Source organism: Zootoca vivipara, chromosome 2, assembly GCF_963506605.1.
Source record: "Zootoca vivipara chromosome 2, rZooViv1.1, whole genome shotgun sequence".
NCBI lineage: Eukaryota > Metazoa > Chordata > Lepidosauria > Squamata > Lacertidae > Zootoca > Zootoca vivipara.
In genome coordinates, this window is record NC_083277.1 from 9532353 (window position 1) to 9552725 (window position 20373).

Here is a 20373-nt window from a genome sequence, read left to right on the forward strand (position 1 = left end):
GGTTAATATCCGCTGCCAGAAAAAATAAAATAAAAAAGAGAAGTGTACTAAAGAGAATGAATGGGTTTTAAAATGCACTGACTTGTTCCAGATGGCTACCTTGGGTTTGCAAATGGTTACTGGATTTCATAAGCTCCAGGGGGGGTTGCTGTCCCACCTTTTTCTCCAAGAAGCTCAAAATGACTTAAATGGTTCTCCCACTCCTTAGTTAATGCCAACAACAACCCTGTGAGGTAGGTTGGGTGTGAGCTTCATGGCCAAGTGGGGATTTGAACCCTGGTTTCCCAGGTCGTAGTCTGACACTACTACTATACCACACACCGTGTTGAATTTCTGCCTGCAGGGCAGGTGCTTTCTTTTTTATCCCCACCTTCCTATGGCTAACCTAATCAAAACATCCTCCCTCCCCACTCACACAAGAAACTAAAGATCATCACAGCCAACCACAAATGAGCAATCACACCCCAAGGCTAATCCCAACCTCTCTCGCCAACAGAGAAGCACGAACAAACAACAGAGAACCTGCGCAAATGACGCTGACGCCGAACCCCTACATATATCAAGAAAAACAGAAACATTGACAATCCACCACAGCCAACTCCCCATCCCACCCACCTCTTTCCCCCCTTCCTCATAATGTCTCAATAAGTAAAACCGAGAGATTATTGTTAGACCAGTATCATCTGGTCAGCTTTAGTGTTACAGAGGGGAATGTCTTTCAGCCTGGTACAAGCCACCACAGTATCTCGGCTGATGAGCATGTGCTCTTCACGCATGCAGTGGACTCAGTCAAAGGGCTATCACATGGAAGATGGAGCAAGCTTGTTTTCTCCTGCTCCAGAGGGTGGGACCAGAACCATTGGATTCAAGTTATAAGAAGGGAGATTCCAGCCGAACATCAGGAAGAACGTTCTAACAGTAAGAGCCCATTAGTTGATTCCAGCATTGCAGGGGGTTGGACTAGATGACCGTCGGGGTCCCTTCCAACTTGACAATTCTATGGAATTGTAGAATTAGAAGGGACCACAATTGTCATCTAGTAAAATCCCCAGCAACACAGGAATCCGTTGCCCAAGAGTCTCATGCTCTACCAGCTGAGCTATCCAAGGTATTGTAGAGGTTCTGTTTCTATGTTTCCAAGTTAATAGATTAATTTAGGTCCATTAGTTTCACCGGGTCTAGTCTACTCTGAGTAGGACTTAGTTGGCCTTTGTCTTGACTTCCCGCTCCATAAGGAAAAGTCAGCTTTCCTGAAAAGAGACTGAACGGGTTAAATGCAGAGAGTTCTCCTGCCTAGAGAGCTCCTGAAATGGGAAAAGGGAGCAATGCCAGTCACTTTCCTGTCCCGCCCCCCCTCTTTTTCCCTTTCTCGGTAGGGGAACTAACCCCCCCCCCAAAACAAAAAAAACTTCCCTTTTGCACATTCCAGCTTGCGATCATAATCGCGCAAGGCGTGTTACCCGGGGACTTCCTGCCCGCCTCCCCTCGTGGAAATCCTTGCCAAGGAGAGCTGGAAAGGGTGAGTTAAAGGGGGAGGGGGGAAAGCATGATTCAGAATATGAGATCCCCCAGTACGAGAAGCAGATGCAGAGGAGGCAGAAGGGCAGGCGGCGGGGGTGGGGGGGGGGAGAGACACCTGCCCCTTGAAACAGCTGCGTGCAAGCACGTGGCTTGCCAGAATGCTTTCCTCTTTTGCACATTGTTGTAAAACAAAATCCTGTTCTATGTATTTGGGTAAGCTAGTTGCTTTTACACACACACGCGGCCCCATTTGCGTTGCACATTTCAAGCAGTGTCATACTACTCCCAGCTGTCATGGCTCCCCCCCGGAGAATTGTGGGAGCTGTAGTTTCCTAAGGGTGCTAAACGTTGCTGGGAGACCCCGTTCCCCTCACAAAACTACAGGGCGGCATATAAATTCAGTAAATAAATAAAAAATAGAGAAGGAGAGATGGAATGCGTAGGAGGGAGAGACTCACAAATGCAGCACACACGAAATTCAAGGCTAATCTAAAATGTTAAGTGCAATTAAAGTAGCACTATTAGAATAATGAAATTATACACCTGGAGTCTCTAATTCTTATATCAACCCTAGGCCCACTTTGAGCTAAAATTAGTTTGTGATGCGCTCCCCATTCACAGCAATGGGGTTGGAGTTGGTCTTCACGGTCAGATGAGTCCTACTTTAAAGGTTTGCCGTTGGTAACCGTGTACATCAGACAAGGAGGCAAACCTACTTCCTAACTCTGCCAGTTTAGACAACAGGTGAAAGCTCACATGACTGAATGTTTCTCCATTAAAATATAGCAAGATTACCTGTATTTGGGGAAACTAGTATGTCAGGGAAAAGCTTCTTCCTGACCAGCTACTTTTCTATGTGCAAGATATGTTTGTTTGTTTGTTTTGTGTGTATGTCATGTGAGTTCACCTCATTAGGAGACTCAGAAAAAGTTTCACGACCTCCTCTGCTTGTGAGAAGAAAGCTTTCGTCACAATTAACTTTAGCAGGATTTTAGGCCTTGATGTTCCTTTGTTTCCATGGCAACCACAACCAAGCAGCCTCTGAGCAGATTACACAGATTAAGCAGGTGTGCGTGCATTGTGGGGATTAATTTTCACATCCATTGTAATCAAATGCCCTATTTCATATTCAGCTTCTTTTTTTAGAAAGAATTATTAAAAAGTGAGGGTTAATAAAAGGGGATTTTTAGATGGTTTTGAATATAGTTAAATCAGTTACCTGTGGGTTTGGCAGGAAGGTAAACGGCATTTCCGTGTGCTCTGGCACTCATCATAGTGTCCCGTTGCGCCAGAAGCGGTTTAGTAATGCTGGGCACATGACCCAGAAACTCTCTGTGGACAAACGCCCGCTCCCTCGGCCTGAAAGTGAGATGAGTGCCTAAACCCCATAGTCGCCTTTGATTGGACTTAACCATCCAGGGGTGCTTTACCTATTAACTTACCAGGTCAGCCTGTGAGCTAACTGGGCCTTTGGTCTCGCAAATGGACACTTCTTGTCTTGTCTTGCCAAATGCAAGGTGGTTCTTTTAAAATGAGATCCAGAAGTAATACAAAACACAAGTGAGTGAGAAGGTTAGAGATTTTATTCTACACAGCACACAATATATACATACCAAGCAAGCAATCTTTTCTGCCACTTGGAAGCCCTCAAGAAGTGGCGAAGCGACTTCCCAGGTAGCCTTAGTTTGCTGATCAGTCCCTGCAAGAGCTTCAAAGAACTCGGCCCAAAATCATCTGATTTATAGATAGCTAACCACAGAGCCTAGGGCTTGCTGATCAGAAGGTCAGTGGTTCGAATCCCTGCGACGGGGTGAGCTCCCGTTGCTCGGCCCCAGCTCCTGCCAACCTAGCAATTCAAAAGCACATCAAAGTGCAAGTAGATAAATAGGTACCGCTCCAAGCGGGAAGGTAAACGGCGTTTCCATGTGCTGCTCTGGTTCGCCAGAAGCAGCTTTGTCATGCTAGCCACATGACCTGGAAGCTGTACGCCGGCTCCCTCGTCCAATAGTGCGAGATGAACGCGCAACCCCAGAGTCGGTCACGACTGGACCTCTAATGGTCCGGGGTCCCTTTACCTTTACCTAGCCTGATAGCTTGTGTGGCTTGCCTGACTGGCTACGCGCAGATTATTCATTAGCCGCCTCACTTTCTTCAAACAATGTCCAACCTCAAAAGAAGGGACCCAACAATATCACTTCCTTCCAACAGATTAGGGCATTAAAGGCTGTTCTCAGCCATAAAAGAGCTCAAAAAGGGGGGGGGGAGCAAAGAGAGGCAGGAAGGGTAATCACTAACTCCTTGAAATGCAATTTATCTTCCAGAGATTGCCCATACAGGTCTTATACTCCACCGGCTTCTCTTCAACTGTAGAAGAAATTTTCTTCCAGAAGCTTCTCTCCCTTTCTGACTCTTCCCAGCTAGGCCAAAGAGATGGATCCACCCCGGAGCTGAACACAGTCCCTTCCCTCGCCTTTTGAGACAAAGACCCTGTCGGGAAACGCTGGCAGCCAGTCACCTGTCGTTTCATGAATTTTCAAATATATAAAACTCCACAAAACAACTGCTGAAGGAAGGGTGCCGGTTTTCTGCACCATGAGCAAGAGGGCCGCCGAGAGGAAGAGAGAGAGCCGGGCAAGGCAAAGCGACGAGCAGAGACTCCTTGAGCGAGAGAAGGCGAGGAGAGCAATGAAGATGACCAGGGAAGACCGGAAGATGGACAGCGCATACCAAAAGAAGCACAGGGAAGACTCTTGGAAGAGGATGCGCCTCATGAGGCAAAGGAGGAAAGATGCTGAGGAGGTGCTGAGGAAGACAGGCTCCTCTCAGGCATCGCCGCTTACGCCACACCAAACATTTGGTAAAAGCTACAGAAATGCATTTCCGTGGCTCTTCCTGGGTTGAGTTTAATGTCATCCCTGGGTGTGGGGGAAGCGAGTTTTATTTTTAATTTTATAATAATTTTTATTAATTTTCAGTTACAGTAATCCAATACTTGCCTCATTAGAACAATGCTAAATTATAATACAATTACTAATACCAATCATTCAGATACAAAATTATATAATTTAGGTGCACCCCCCCACACACCCGCGTGCTAGAATTGATGGTTTGATGATTTACTTTATTTCTGCGTGCCAAAATCTTATTAATTTCAATTACACTCTGGTCAAAATACCAATCCTTTATACAACAACTGCAATATTAACAACTTCCATTCGTATTGACACATAAAATAATTATAAAATTATTTATAAAACTACAGCTGAGGCACTCCTGTATGTGGCAATTACTCTGCGGGGGGCGGGGAGCAAGTTTTAAATTATGTTTTACAGATTGCTTTTATGAATGCGTTTAATTTTTGTGTTACCGTACACTGCTTTATAAGAAATATTTAGTCAGACTGTTGGTCTGCTGAGCTCAGAATTGTCTTCAGTTGAATTCCATGTGCAAGGAGGGGTGAAAGTGAAGAGAAACAAATGCAGCAGAAAGAGAGAGAAATAAAATGGGGTTCCCCACATCCTTTTTGGTCCCATCCAGTTTTGGCTTTCTCACTGCAGCCCTCCCTGCCCACTGCCAGTACACAGCCCTTGACAGATGACCGCTGAGAGAATTCAACTCTTGCTAGGAAAAAACAAAAGGTTCCTCATCCCTGGTCTAAAGCTCTAACCATGGGAGTACAGTGGTACCTCAGTTCTCAAACCTAATCTGTTCCGGAAGACCGTCTGACTTCCAAAATGTTTGAAAACCGAAGCACAAAGGGCTGGCTACAAGTTCAATTGGAAAAATGGAAAAACACACTGTGGAAGCCGTTCGACTTCTGAGGTGTGTTCGAAAATGGAAGCAATTGTTAAAGATTTGTAGGCTGTCTGTAAATACCAACTACACCAGTTGGACTTTAACAGAGTAAGCGCAGGCACAGTGGAAACTTTTGGTCGCAGTTGAAGGCAAGTAGCTTGACACAGGAACTCACTGCCACTAGTACTGAGCAACTATATACAGGTTTATTTACAAGAAAACAACAAAGAGTACATAGATCAGTAATTCTAATTCTCTCTCTAGCTCTAACAAACTCCAGCATAACCTCTTCACACCATCCACCATCTCCACTAACTCTCCACACCTCTCCACACAGAGCACATGTCTTTATTGTTCTCTTTACCAATCAACTGGCTGTTGCTAGGTAGAACTTGGCAGAACTTCAGCCACGTGCAAAGCTGAGTCATTCCCCAGGTGCTTAATTGGTGTGGTGTGTTGAACTGCATGTTCACACAGAGAGGCCAGATCTCTAACAGCAATTACTTCCAGGTTTTTCAGCGTTTGAAAACTGAAACATTCAGCTTCTGAGACGCTCAAAAACTGAGATACCACTGTACATAGTTCTGATGTGCCTGGTCCAAGATGTCTTTTATTTACAGGGCACTGGATACCACCAGAAGTAAAAATGGAGGACCAGGACCTTGAAGAGCCTGAAACAAGCTTGATGCCTGAGGCCGGAGGAAGGGACCTGCATGTTGTCCAGGTTGAAGAGCTTTCAAGAAGGCTGCCTCCATTCCCAATAAAGGAGGAACTGGAGGACGGATACTGTGAAACCCAGTGGCAAGACTTCATGCAGCTGGCACAACCCCCTCACACAGAACATGTTGACCCATGCTTGCTTGATCCTGAATCTGGAGAGCGCCCTGGGGATCTGCTCATTCTGTCTGCGAATGGAGTGACAGACACCACTCAGTCGCCTCGGAGCGAGCTTACAAAGCGAACCCTGCCAAAGGTCTGTGAGCATCACCTGGATTCTCCCGCAAAAGTGAAAGAAGAGAGTCCAGACCTTGGCAGCTTGGAGGCACGCTGCCACCACTTCAGGCACTTCTGCTACCGAGAAGCCGAAGGACCCATGGCACTGTGGAGGCATCTCCAGGAGCTTTGCCACCAGTGGCTGAGGCCAGAGGAGCATACCAAGGAGCAGATCCTGGAGCTGGTGATCCTGGAGCAGTTCCTGGCCATCCTGCCCCCAGAGATGCAGATCTGGGTTCAAGGACATGGCCCAGAGACTTGTGCCCAGGCGGTGATTCTGGCAGAGGATTTCCTGCTTGGGTCGCAGGAGCCTGAGGAGCAGAAGCAGCAGGTGAGAACAGCTCTTTCTTTGTGAATCCTTCAAGGGCCCCCAGAGACAATCTTTGCAGGGAGGCAGCGGAGGACACTTCCAGATACCAGTCACTTCAGTTTACAATTTCATTTCACTTTTAATTTGCATACGGTCTTTCTATGTTACTATACACAAGGCACTTCAGAATACAAATTTTAGAGGAAACAAATTTTATTGTTTTTTCTTTGTTTTTACTCCCTATTTCATTTTGTAATACAATCGTACCCTGGTTGTTGAATGCCATGTGACTCGAACGTTTTGGCTCCCAAACACCGCAAACCCAGAAGTGAGTGTCCCAGTTTGCAAATGTTTTTTGGAAGACGAATTATCCAACGCGGCTTCTGAGGCTTCCAATTGAGTGCAGGAAGCTCCTGCAGCCAATCGTAAGCCACGCCTTGGTTTTCAAACTTTTTGGTAGTCAAATGGACTCCCAGAACGGATTCCATTCGAAAACCAAGGTACGACTGTATCTTGCTTCTAAACTGTTAAACAATAAAAATAACAATACTGGCCTATTTTGCAGAGTTGTCAAAATCACACAAACTGCTTTGGGTGCTTTGCTTAACGTATTCTATAAATCCTTCATATTTTTTGTTTTTAGGTTAACCTGATGCTTGAAGAGGCGGTTGCTAGCTCACCAGAGGCAGAGGAGGAGCCAATAGCACAACTTAACACAGGGGGACTGTGGAGAGGCAAAAGTAGAGCCATCATGTTGGTTAAAGATCTGTTCCTCAGTGTGGTGTAGTGGTTAGAGTGCTGGACTACAACCTGGGAGAGCAGGGTTCAAATCCCCACCCTGGGAGAGCAGGGTTCAAATCCCCACCCAGCCATGAAGCTCACATAAGTCCCTAAGAGGGGCCTAGCTGATAATTTAGCATAATTTAGCATCCTGTTCTCACAGCAATCAGCCAATCGCCTGCGAAAAGACCCCAAGGAGGACCTGAGCACAACTGCACCACTCTCTACACTTGTGATTCCCAACAAACTGGTGTCTTGCCTCAGTATTGGACTAGATGAGAGCCAACAGACTGAAGCTCGATCCAGATAAGACTGAAGCTCTGTTGGTGGGTGGTTCCCTAGACCAAACGACTGGGAGGTTGCCTGCTCTTGATGGGGTTACACTTCCTCTGAAGGAGCAGGTTTGTAGCCTGGGGGTAGATCCCAGGTCCTTTGCTGTCGCTCGAGGCTCAGGTGGCCTCAGTGGCCTAGAGTGCCTTCCATCAGCTTCAGCTGGTGGTCCAGTTGCACCACTGTTTGGACAGTGATAGCCTAACTACTGTTGTCTATGCTCTGGTAACCTCAAGGTTAGATTACTGCAATGCGTTATATGTAGGGCTGCCTCTGAAGACAGTTCAGAAACTTCTGCTAGTGCAGAATTCAATAGCCAGGTTGCTCAACGAAGCAAGATGCTTTGAGCATATTACATCAATCCTGGTCTGACTCATTGGCTACCAATTAGTTTCCGGGCCCAATTCAAAGCGCTGGCTTTGACCTACAAAGCCTTAAACAGCTCAGGACCACAATACCTCAAGGACACCCTCTTTCCATATGACACTACGCAGATCCTGAGATCATCTTCCGAGGCCCTCCTTTGTGTGCCTCCTTCTCGAGAGGTCCGGAGGGTGGCAACATGAGAACGGGGCCTCCTCTGCAGTGGCTCCCCGTCTGTGGAATGGTCTCCCCAGGGAAGTTCGCCTGGCGCCTTCATTATACACCTTTTGGCACCAGGCAAAAACGTTTCTTTTTAACCAGGCCTTTAGCTGATCTGATTTACATCCTATGCCCTTTTAAAATGTTTTTTTTTGGGGGGGGGTGCTATTGGGTTGTTGTTTTTATTTTTATTATGTATTTTGTGGTTTTATATCTTGATTTTATTCTGTGAACCGCCCTGAGACCCCCACGTAAAGGGCAGCATATTAAATAAATAAAAAAATAAAATATACCACTTATATGCCAAAAATGGCTTCTAAGAGGGAAACTGCCTCTGACAGAGAAGAGCACCTTGGGCAAGTCACTGTCGCTTTCTCCGCCAGGGTGGCTAAACTGGTGACCACGGGGATCATGGTGACCATGACGGCTCTCAGTCGTGCTGCAGGGCAGGTGTCCCAGACACTGAGCTTTCACTTTTAAAAAGCAAGTCTTTAACCCTCATGGGTTAAAGACCATCAAGGGGCAAATTGTGCAGGTACTTTCTAAGCAGCTTCTGTGAAATGAGAACCCCTAACAGCAGCCACTTTATGTTATGCCACACCTTCCCCAGTTACCTTTTGTAACTGCACCTCCTCTCAGAATTTGAAATGTGCCCACTAGTTCAAAAAGTTTGGGGACTCCTGTTCTGTTCTTTGCTGCTAATATAAGAGAGCCAGTGTGGTGTAGTGGCTAAGAGCGGTAGACTCATAATCTGGTGAACCGGGTTCGGGTCTCCGCTCCTCCACTTGCAGCTGCTGGGTGACCTTGGGCTAGTCACACTTCTTTGAAGTCTTCTCAGCCCTGCTCACCTCACAGAGTGTTTGTTGTGGGGGAGGAAGGGAAAGGAGAATGTTAGCCCCTTTGAGACTCTTTCAGGTAGTGATAAAGTGGGATATCAAATCCAAACTCTTCTAAGTGTAAACTGACACACAGGATGCTTTCATGAGCACGTGCTCCTCTGTCTCTTCCCAAAGATCCTTGCATATAGAAAGCTACCACGTCAGAGGGAAGGCTAGGCTAGACCTCTTTTCCCTGACAAGCTAGTTTTCTGTGTGCATGGCTTCCGTATTCCTCATGGAGGAGCATTCCATTGTTTGAACCCTCTACCCACCGCCTGAAGTGAAACAGCCCAAACAGAGGCTGACCACTTGGGTGAGAATTAGACCTTTTAGGGTGAGAATTAGACCTTTAGTCAAAATGGTGCCTTGCAGATCTTGATGGACTACAAGTCCCATATCATTGGCCATGCCTTCTAGGCCTGGTGGGAGTTGGAGTCCGGCAGTATCAGGAAGGCACCACACTGGCTACTCCTGGCTTGTGCTGGTGTTTTAAGGGAGCTAGCAAATAAAACCCATTGCTTTCTCCTTTGCAGCTCAGGCGCGGCCTGAAGCGAAAAGGAAGGTGCAGGACCAAGGACAAGCCGAATCGGGAGAGAATTTGGCAGCGCAAGAAGGAGACCTGCACGTGGTCCAGGTGGAGACCACAGGGGAGTTCCTGGAAGGGGCAGCAGCATTGCACCGTGTTAAGCTGGAGCCTGAGGAGGGACTGCGAGGGCGCTGGGAAGCCCAGTCGCAGGACCTCCTTAGGACAATGCAGTCCCCTCCCTCAGGGTGGAGGAACCCACAGACCCCTCTTGCCTCGGGGAAGCCTGCAGAGGAGGACAGCAGGGTCCTCTCAACGATGGGAAGGAGTGATGTCAGCCAATGTCCCAAAGGACTGTGGGTCACCCAAAGGCAGACAGGCCTGAGCAGAGAAGCTGACGACGCAGACTCCTCTGAGAAAGCAGAAGAGGAGGTGCTTCTTGACGAGGACGCAGTCAGCGTGGAGGCGCTGCGCCAGCGTTTCCGGCAGTTCCGCCGTCGGCAAGCCGAGAGGCCCCGAGACGTTTGCAAGCGGCTCTGGGAGGTTTGCCACCAGTGGCTGAAGCCGGAGAAGCACTCGAAGGAGCAGATCTTGGATATGCTGATCCTGGAGCAGTTTCTGAGCGTCCTCCCTGTAGAGATGGAGAGCTGGGTGAGGGAACGCCATCCAGAGACTTGTGCCCAGGCGGTGGCCCTGGCGGAGGTCTTCCTCCTGAGGCCGCAGAAGCCAAAGAGCCAGGAGCCAGAGGTGGGTGTGCCAGCCTTTGGGGTCATCCCAGCCACCTCCAGGAAAGGCTGTAGCTCAGTCAGAGAGCATCTGCTTTGCCTGAAGGTCCCAGGCTCAATCCCTGGCTTGTCCAGTACAATGTTGGCAAAGATCTCCCAGTGCAGCTTGGGGAGTATAGAATCATAGAATCATAGAGTTGGAAGAGACCACAAGGGCCATCCAGTCCAACCCCCTGCCAAGCAGGAAACACCATCAAAGCATTCTTGACATATGCCTGTCAAGCCTCTGCTTAAAAACCTCCAAAGAAGGAGACTCCACCACACTCCTTGGTAGCAAATTCCACTGCTGAACAGCTCTTACTGTCAGGAAGTTCTTCCTAATGTTTAGGTGGAACATTATCCAGGTATGCTACCTGGAGAGCCATGGCCAATCAGAGTAGACAGTATTGAACTAGATTGACCAATGGTCTGACTTATTATAATGCAGCGTCGTATGTTCCCATCTTAATAGTACGCCTGCCTCTTTTACAAACTTTCCTCTTCAGATAGCCCCCAAATGGAGGAATGTTGTGTGGGAAGAGGGCAAGAGCTACTAGAGCACAAAGCAGTTTCCAAGTGCCTTATCTAGAACCTTGAGGACTAGAATCTTACTTTACAAAGGTAAAATTTGTATTGGTTGCTCTGCCGACTTTTGCCTCTGGCTCCACCCACCACTGATCTCAGAAGGTTGCTCAGATGGGAATTTGCACCCTTGGGCTGAAAAAAAATCCCCCCACTCCTGACATAGCTTTTATTATTAAGAAAAGTTTAACTGAACAACGTAAAATAAAAATAAAGCTGTACTATATCATTGCAAGTTAACAGTTCCAGTTCCATATAAATGCTTATCTAATGTATAGTCATTATTACTATCCATATATGTTTATTTTTAACCTGCTATATTTTGTATAAATGCATTCCAAATGTCATTCTACTTGTCCATGCAAAGTCTACGTCCATAAGCAGTCCATTCATAAGTTGCAAGTCTAGTTATATCTTCAATCCATTGATTAAATGGAGCTGTCCAGTTGTCAAATTCCATATAGCAGGCATGTTGTTCAAAAGAATAGATTCCTCTGAAAATTTTAACTTTTTCCACAGACATATTCATATCATCCCTGGTAGATATAGCTTGATACAACACATATTATGCTTCTATGTGTTGTATAAAGACCTCAAAGGTATTTCTCAATATCCCAACATAATTGAATTCAGATGTCTGATTAGGGTAAAAAAAAAAGCAGTGTGGCTTAATTTCTATGTTCAGACCATTTCAAAGCTTTATGTGGAAATTATTTTTATTGTATTGTTTTGTTTTCCGAGACAAAATGGCAAAATAGAACAGATTTCCCTTCCATTGTTTATATTTGAAGGGGCATGGTGGAGGTTGAGACAAATAGATGTACTTTTTAGGGAGAGTCCCCCTGAATATATATATATATATATCTCAGGGACGTTGAACTCCCAAGAGACTGTGATCTACTCACAGAATACTCTACCAATTGGTAGCGGGGCAGGTCAAAGTTGTTGACCTTTTTTTAGGGAGCACAGGAAAAAGTCACTCACCAGACGATCGCTCAGGAAAAATAAAGTCTTTTGTTTTGCGATTGTGCACAAATGGAGGAGGGGGCAGATGTTCTTTTTTTCTCTGCGAAGAAAAAAAAGCCGAGCAGTTGGACATCCCTGATATATATATATATTACAGCTTCAATTGGCATTGAATGCACCCCAAATGCCCAGTTTGCCTGGTGCTGTGTTAGCCCAGTACAGCTTCCTGTATTTCCTGAGTCAAGCCTTTGGTGCATCTAACTCAGTCCTGTCAGTCCAGGGATCTTTTTCTCATCCCTGCCTGGAGATGTCAATTGAACCTACAACCTTTTGCATGCAAAGTAGATGCTCTAGCATTGAGTCACCGTCCCTCCTCATTCATTCATTACGTTACTGCCTAATTGAGGGGAGTGGGTTGTTTCGAAAAGTGGGAAATTTCCCGTGGAAAAAATATAGCAGCAGAAAATTTAGTCATTTTGTTTAGATACCTGTATTTGTAATGGCAAGGGACCCAGGTGGCGCTGTGGTTAAACCACTGAGCCTAGGGCTTGCTGATCAGAAGGTCGGCGGTTCGAATCCCTGTGACGGGGTGAGCTCCCGTTGTTCGGTCCCAGCTCCTGCCAACCTAGCAGTTCGAAAGCACGTCAAAATGCAAGTAGATAAATAGGAACCGCTACAGCGGGAAGGTAAACGGCGTTTCCATGTGCTGCTCTGGTTTGCCAGAAGCGGCTTTGTCATGCTGGCCACATGACCTGGAAGCTACACGCCGGCTCCCTCGGCCAATAATGCGAGATGAGCGCGCAACCCCAGAGTCGGTCACGACTGGACCTAATGGTCAGGGGTCTCTTTACCTTTACCTTATTTGTAATGGCACAAAAGTCCATCCGACGTTGACCCTGGTTCCCACCTTCCTGTTTTGCACTGGGACTGCCACTTGATTTTTCCTCTAGGCCAGAGAAGGTCCTAGTCCCTTGTCATTTGTTCACTGAACTATAGATACCTATTTGAATTGCAGGTGCTGCTCCCATCAGAGGATGAGTTGAATTCTCTGAAGTCATCCAGAGCCCCTTCAGATTCCCCAAAGATGATGCAGCGGCTCCCCCTGGAGGCCAAAACAGAGGATGAAGTGGACATCAGCTTATTAAGTAAGGGTTCTGGTGCCTGATTCATTAACGTTTCAATATTTCTGAGGTCATTAAACCATGGCTTTTGCACTTGTGCTGGGGACATAGGAGTGTGTGTGGAGGGGATGCTAACCCTGTATCCCTTGCAAAGCAGCCCTTAAGTAGATTGCTTTCCCCCAGAGCTGCTGTTAGCTGCAGAGAAGGAAAAAAATGTAAGGGCTTAAATTTGTAAACCTACACATTTCTCTCTGCAGCTAACAGCAGCTCCTGAGGGGTGAGGGGTGTGACCTGATTGGGGCTATGGCACAGAGGAAAAGTCTCCCTCTCCCACAGGTGCACATAGATAGATAGATAGATAGATAGATAGATAGATAGATAGATAGATAGATATGGTGGGAGTTTGAACATCATATAGTTTGGCCCCAAGGATGTGAGGTTCAAGTAGTAAGGCAGGAAGTCCCTAGTTTGCAGATCTCATAGAATCATAGAGTTGGACGGTACCCCCAAGGCTGATCTTTGACGCCTCCCTTTCCATGGAGGCGCAGGTTGCATCCACAGCAAAGGTGGCATTTTTCCATCTCCGCCGCATCAAGCAGTTGGTCCCTTACCTCTCTCGCCCCGATCTGGCCACAGTGATCCATGCGACGATCACCTCCAGGCTTGACTATTGTAACTCGCTCTATGCAGGGTTGCCCTTAAAGCTGACCCAGAAACTCCAGCGGGTGCAGAATGCCGTGGCGAGGCTCCTTACAGGGTCCCGGCCGCGGGATCACATTCATCCAGTGCTTTACCAGCTGCACTGGCTCCCGGTGGAGTACAGGATCAGGTTTAAGGTGCTGGTTTTGACCTTTAAAGCCCTATGCGACTTGGGACCCTCGTACCTACGGGACCGCCTCTCCTGGTATGCCCCGCGGAGGACCTTAAGGTCCACAAATAATAATATTCTGGAGATCCCGAGTCATAAGATGGCTAGATTGGCCTCTACTAGAGCCAGGGCCTTTTCAGTACTGGCCCCAACCTGGTGGAACGCTCTTTCCCAGGAGACCAGGGCCCTGCGGGATTTGTCATCTTTCCGCAGGGCCTGCAAGACAGAGCTGTTCCGCCTGGCCTTTGGGTTAGACTCAGCCTGACCCCTGTGTTTTTCTCCCTCATGGCTTGGATTTATGGCCTACTTGAAATGAGGCTGCACTTTAAATTTTAATACTGTATTTTAATCTGTATTTTAATTAATTGTTTTTATGTTTTATTGTGGTTCTGTTGGTGTCAGCCGCCCTGAGCCCGGTTTTTGACTGGGGAGGGCGGGCTATAAATAAAAATTTATTATTATTATTATTATTATTATTATTATTATTATTATTATTATCTAGTCCAACTCCCTGCAATGCAGGAATCTCAGCTAAAGCATCCATGCAGATGGTCATCCAACCTCTGTTTAAAAACCTCCAAGGAAGGAGAGTCCACATCCGTAGTCATTGGGTTTCCCCAACCCAGCTGCTCTCTCTGTCACATAGGCACATCAGAAGTTGCCTTGTAACAAGTCAGCCCATTAGGGTCTCCAAGGCTGCAGACAGAAGCCTCTCCCAACCCTACTGCACCCAAAACATTTTTTAAAAAAAATATTTTGGAATGTTTTTGAGCAACTGAAAGTGCTTAAACGTTCTTTAATAAAATTCACTCTTGGCTCGGAGACCAAAAGGAAAGTGGCCATGAATATCACATCCTCTTCCATGTCTAAGCAAGATTAAATCAGGACTCTGGACAGCTCCCAGGGAGCTCTGCTAGCTGAACATAGGGAGAGGTTGGCTCAGCAAAGACCTTCAAAAGCCTGACAGTACTTGAACTTCCCAGGTACTGCTTCCTTTAACCTTTACCTTTAACTATGTTAGCTGTTTAAGTGCTGGACTAGGTTTCAACCTCTCCAGGTCCGAGTTTAATTGAAACTATTCTGGGTTCAGGACAGACTTAGTGTTTATTTGAAGAACCATGATAGCAAATAAGGGGAGGGCCATAGCCAGGTGGCAGTGCATCTACTTTGGGTGCAGAAGGTCCCAAGTTCAAAACTCAGCATCTCAAAGTAGCACTGGGAATGTCCCCTGAATGAAACTTTGGAGAGCTGCCCCAGTCAGAGCAGATGGTTTCGCTCAGTAGAAGGCAGCTTCCTATGTAAAGTCTGCCAGCAATGCGACTTAAACATTCTCACATCGCCAATCCCCTCTTCCCTACCTCTTCCCACTTACTTCAACCTTCCATGATCCAAGCAATTTCTTCCTGCCCTCCCCTCCAAACGCAAACCCCAAATACAATTCGTCCCGCATCAATTTTGACATCCTTGCAGATCAGTACATACAGATGAACGTATGCTTCAACGTGGAAACTCGAGAACTGCGGAAGAGGCTCCTAGCCAGGCAGCGGCAGAGACGCCACAGAGCACGGCAGACCCCAGAGCAGCGTCTGCAGCGTCGGCGCCTCGAAGCCGAAAGGAATGCGCGGCGCCGGGCTACTGAAACCCCCGAACAAGCGGCGGTTCGCAGGCAAAAGGATGCACAGAGGAAGTTGCAAAAAAGGAAGTGTCCCCTTGATGCCCATCCTTTGGCTGTTCTTCAGACAGACTCTTGTGAGACCTTGGTGGGGGCAGAAGATTCCATGATCACCCCCAACGTCCTTGCCACTGGAGAAGCCGGTGAAGTGGTTGAAAACAGCTGTGGTTCCCCGGCCCTTTCCACTTTTGGCGTTGTACCAAATATTTATCTGGATGAACAGGGCTAGAGGAATCCCAGGCACTGGGTCGCCGGGGCACAGAGATATTTGAAATACTTTTCTAGCTCTGTTGGAGAATGTATACACTCAGCCATAAGAAAAGTTAATGTTTGATTGTGTAGGAGGGATATCAGTTCTAGCGTTTCGTCGTGTTTTAACTGTGTTTAATTTATCTGTGTTTTAATTTATCTTTTGGAGTCTGTTACTTGCCCAAGAGCTGACATGAAATACACATGCATAATAAAAAGTTAATTTTTATTTATTATTTTGAAGTACTGTATCTGTCTGTACAGAGTTTTCAGTTGAGCAAAATACCTCACCAGACCAGCATGAGTCACTGGTATCGACTCGCGTTGGCATCTGTCTTGTCTCGAGAGACAATGGAGTGCGCCTCCAGGGGTGATGTTCTGCAGTTCACCGCAGACTACAATTCCCATCTTCCCTGACCACTGGTCCTGTTAGCTAGGGATCATGGGAGTTGTAGGCCAAAACATCTGGACGGCTGCAGTTTGGGGATGCCTGCTCTAAATGGCAACAGAAGTTCCCCCCTTGCCCTCCTCTTAATGCAGCACAGCCATGCTGGCCTAAGACTGATGGGAGCTGTGATCCAAAACATCTGGAGGGCACCAGCTTGGGGAAGGCTGCTCTAATGGGACGTGTTGTGGCATCACAACGAGATCGGACAATACCTCTCCCTGATCTTGCCCACATGTGTAGCTGGTGGTGGTGTGACGTAAGACTGAAAGAGGGCGGCATCAAGTCCAGCATCCTGCTCTCAACAGTGGTCAACCAGATGCCCCAATGGAAAGCCCAAAAGTAGGACCCGAGAACAAGAGCCCTTTCCCCTCCTGTGGTTTCCAGCAACTGACTGGTATTCAGAGGCATGTGCTGCCTCTTGACAGTTAAGGTAGAAAGTAACATTGGAATATCCAGGGTGCACAGGTTCAGATGACACAGTGGAACCTCAGATTATGTTATCCTCAGGTAACGTAAACTTTGGGTTTCAAAAGCGGCAAACCCAGAAGTATTTAGTCGCTCGCACATGCTCAGAAGAGGTCTACCACGAGCGCATGCACAGAAGCGGTCTCTCTGGTTGTGAAAACTTTGGGATACGGCTGGACCTCTGGAACGGATCCCATTCACAACCAGAGGTACCACTGTATCTAATTTCAGATTTTAAAAACCCTAGCACCACCTCCTGGTTAATTTTGTCCCAATGTGGAATAGGTCTTCTAAATGTTTTGCCGAAATCTGCTTCCCTGCACTTTCCACCCAAGTCTTGCCCTCTGGAGCCACAGAAAACAAGCCTGTTCCATATTGTGTGTGGTTATTTGAAGACTGGTATAATCTCTCTCTTCCCACAATCTTCCAGGCTAAGCACACCCGGATGTTTCAGCTATTCCTGAAGGGGGATTTTCAGACCCCTTGCCAGACCCCTCCTCTAGAGACATCCCACTTGGGCAATGCACAGCCCAGAAATACACAGTATTTCCGATGCTGTCTGAAATTCCTGTATTGCATGGGGCTGAACTAGATTACCCTCGGGGGTCCCTTTGCCCTCTACAATTCTATGACCAATGTAGGCCAGAAATGGACCACACTCTATCTGGGTACTGCCCACACAAATTCAACCCAGGTACACATCCATATTTCAATATATGGTCCCATGTGGACAGCTGGTGATGTCAGAGGTGGGGAAGCACGAAGTCTGTAGTCTCCCCCCCTACCATGCATTTGTAGGTCAGACCAAGGAGAGGCTTTGTCCAGTCAGGCCCACTGAATTATACTGTTCTATGAAAGCACTGAGTTGCACCTGAAGCGTTGCCCACCATCTTTACAATCATAAGCTTTCTCTCCTGTATGGGTTCTCTTGTGCTTAATAAGCGACTTTTTATCAATGAAGCTTTTATCACAGTCAGAACACCGGTATGGCTTCTCCCCTGTATGGATTCTCATATGTGAAACAAGGTTTCCTTTCTGACGGAAGCTTCTCCCACATCCTGAGCATTTATATGGCTTCTCTCCCGTATGAACCCTTTTGTGATTCACAAGCAGGGAGCTAGTGTTGAAGCTTTTCCCACACTCAGGACATTCGTAGGGCTTCTCTCCTGTATGGATTCTCACATGTTTAGTAAGGGATGATTTAACCCGGAAGCCTTTCCCACACACAGTACACTGATAGGGCTTCTCTCCTGTGTGGGTTCTCTTGTGTGTGATAAGGTTTGATTTTGAATTGAAGCTTTGCCCACAGTCTGAGCACATGTAGGGTTTCTCCCCTGTGTGTAGCCTTTTATGCTCTATAAACTGAAAGCTGGTGCTAAAACTTTTCCCACAATCTCTACATTCATAGGGCTTTTCCCCTGTGTGGATTCTCACATGTGAAACAAGGTTTCCCTTGTTGACAAAGCTTTTTTCACAGATGGAGCATTTGTAAGGTTTCTCCCCTGTGTGAGTTCTCACATGCATCATCAGCGAAGTGCAATGAGAGAAGCATTTGCCACACTGGGAACATTTATATGGCTTCTCCCCTGTGTGGATCCTCATGTGGGAAACGAGATTTCCTTTCTGGCTGAAGCTCTTCCCACAATCTGAGCACCGATAGGGTTTCTCTCCAGTGTGGGTCCTCTCGTGCGTGACAAGATGTGATTTCTTACCAAAGCTTTGCCCGCATTCAGAGCACTCGTAGGGGTTCTCTGCTGTGTGGGTTCTCTTGTGTGCAGTAAGGTTTGATTTCAGATGGAAGCGCTGACCGCAGTCCGAACACATATATGGTTTCTCCTCTGTGTGTACTCTTATATGATCAATAAACCCATAGCTCGTGCTAAAGCTTTCCCCACAATCTGTGCATTCATATGGTTTATCTCCAGTGTGGATTCTCTCATGTGCATCCAAGTGGGTTCTGTCGTGGAAGGTTTCCCAGCATGATGAGCATTTATATTGATGTCCCCCTGTCTCCACACTCTCATCCTCTAGAACCTCAAAGCTCTGGTGGAGGCTTTTCCCACAGCCTGTGCCCATAGTTTCCCCTTTACTTATGAGGATTCCTTCTTGGAAAGTACTTTCATTTAAACTACTATCTCCATCTTCACTGAGGAAAGCTCCTTCTGTTGCCTTTTCAGGTTGTCCTTGTCCCTGTTGACTTCCAGGCATCTCTTCAACCCCAGAACTTTTGCCTCTTTTGGATGATAATAGGATGGAGAAGCTCACACCTTTCTAGTGAAAGATCTTCCTCCTGCTTGTCTAAGTCATCACCTTCTGGAACAAAACAGAAAACACGGGACGATACTTTACATTTAGATGTGTCTAATCCTGCCAACCTAGCAGTTCGAAAGCACGTCAAAGTGCAAGTAGATAAATAGGAACCGCTACAGCGGGAAGGTAAACGGCGTTTCCATGTGCTGCTCTGGTTTGCCAGAAGCGGCTTTGTCATGCTGGCCACATGACCTGGAAGCTATACGCCGGCTCCCTCGGCCAATAATGCGAGATGAGCGCGCAACCCCAGAGTCGGTCACGACTGGACCTAATGGTCAGGGGTCCCTTTACCTTTACCTTTTTAATGAGCATATATTGATTTAATAAAGGTGATATAAACCAGACTTTGGGCAGCCTCTTTACTCCTCTGTTTGCAGGAGCCAGCAAATAAGTCAGGATTTCTTTAACCCACTCTAGTTTCCATTTCAACTGAACCAGGAAGCCATGATTAACAGCTTCACAACAAACCAAGATATTTAGCCAGCTTCAAACAATGGGTTTATATATACCCTGGCTTGTTCTGAAACAGTTAACCACAGTTTCCTGGTTTGGACTAAACTGAAAAAGCTATTGAGTTGAAGAGTTCCTGGTTTGTATATATTTGTTTTTCCTTTGGAGTGCAATATCTGGAATGGGATGATTCCTCCTAAGAGTTGTTGCTAAGAAAAATGACAAAAACACACCACAGGTTGGCAAAGCCTGCCCTAGAAGATGCATTTGTATCAGTTGTTTCTTTGTGATGTTTCATTACCTCCTTGTTATCGCCCCACCCTTGTTTTTGCTCTCTTTATTTTATTATTTTGTTTCAAGTATTCCTTTGCTGCTTTTCAGGACAAGCCATCCGAAGGCAGCGTGCACACGTGATTCAAAACCTAAAACAGAACTGAAATAATTAACTTTGCCGTGACAAAATAAAAAAGCCACAGTCTAATGGTTTTAAAAGACAAATTCACAGTGGGTAAGGCTGTCAAGTGGCTACTAGCCACGATCTCACATAGTAAGCTGCCTTCTACAGAGTCAGGTCCATCCAGCTCACTATTGTCAACACAGACAGCAGCTTCCAGGTGTGCCAGCTTGAATAAAATATTGGCGGAGGGACAGGTAAGCCCCACCCCACATAATTTATTACATGACACAGCACACACACCCGTTTGAATGGCAATGCCCATCAAGTTTGGGAGGGGGCCCTGAAATACAGGTGAAACTCGGAAAATTA

The 20373-nt window shown here is 46.7% G+C and overlaps 2 protein-coding genes across 3 annotated transcripts; one reads left to right on the top strand and one right to left on the bottom strand.

The window, feature by feature from the left end:
• Positions 1-1358: 1358 nt before the first annotated feature.
• On the top strand, positions 1359-19076 carry LOC118081179 (zinc finger and SCAN domain-containing protein 20). 2 transcript variants are annotated; one of them, XM_060270590.1, is made up of 6 exons: positions 1359-1519; positions 5937-6640; positions 7263-7359; positions 9723-10459; positions 13040-13169; positions 19025-19076. In XM_060270590.1, exons 2-6 carry the CDS (start codon positions 5963-5965, stop codon positions 19042-19044), a joined length of 1662 nt encoding a protein of 553 aa, XP_060126573.1. In that variant the 5' UTR covers positions 1359-1519; positions 5937-5962; the 3' UTR covers positions 19045-19076. The 2 variants fall into 2 exon arrangements, with proteins under 2 accessions (XP_060126573.1, XP_034963363.2); XM_035107472.2 differs by lacking the exon at positions 19025-19076 and adding an exon at positions 15484-16170.
• Positions 16251-19055, bottom strand: LOC132591576 (zinc finger protein 501-like). Its single transcript, XM_060270787.1, has one exon. The coding sequence runs from the start codon at positions 19053-19055 to the stop codon at positions 17697-17699; it is 1359 nt and encodes a 452-aa protein (XP_060126770.1). The 3' UTR covers positions 16251-17696.
• Positions 19077-20373: the final 1297 nt, after the last annotated feature.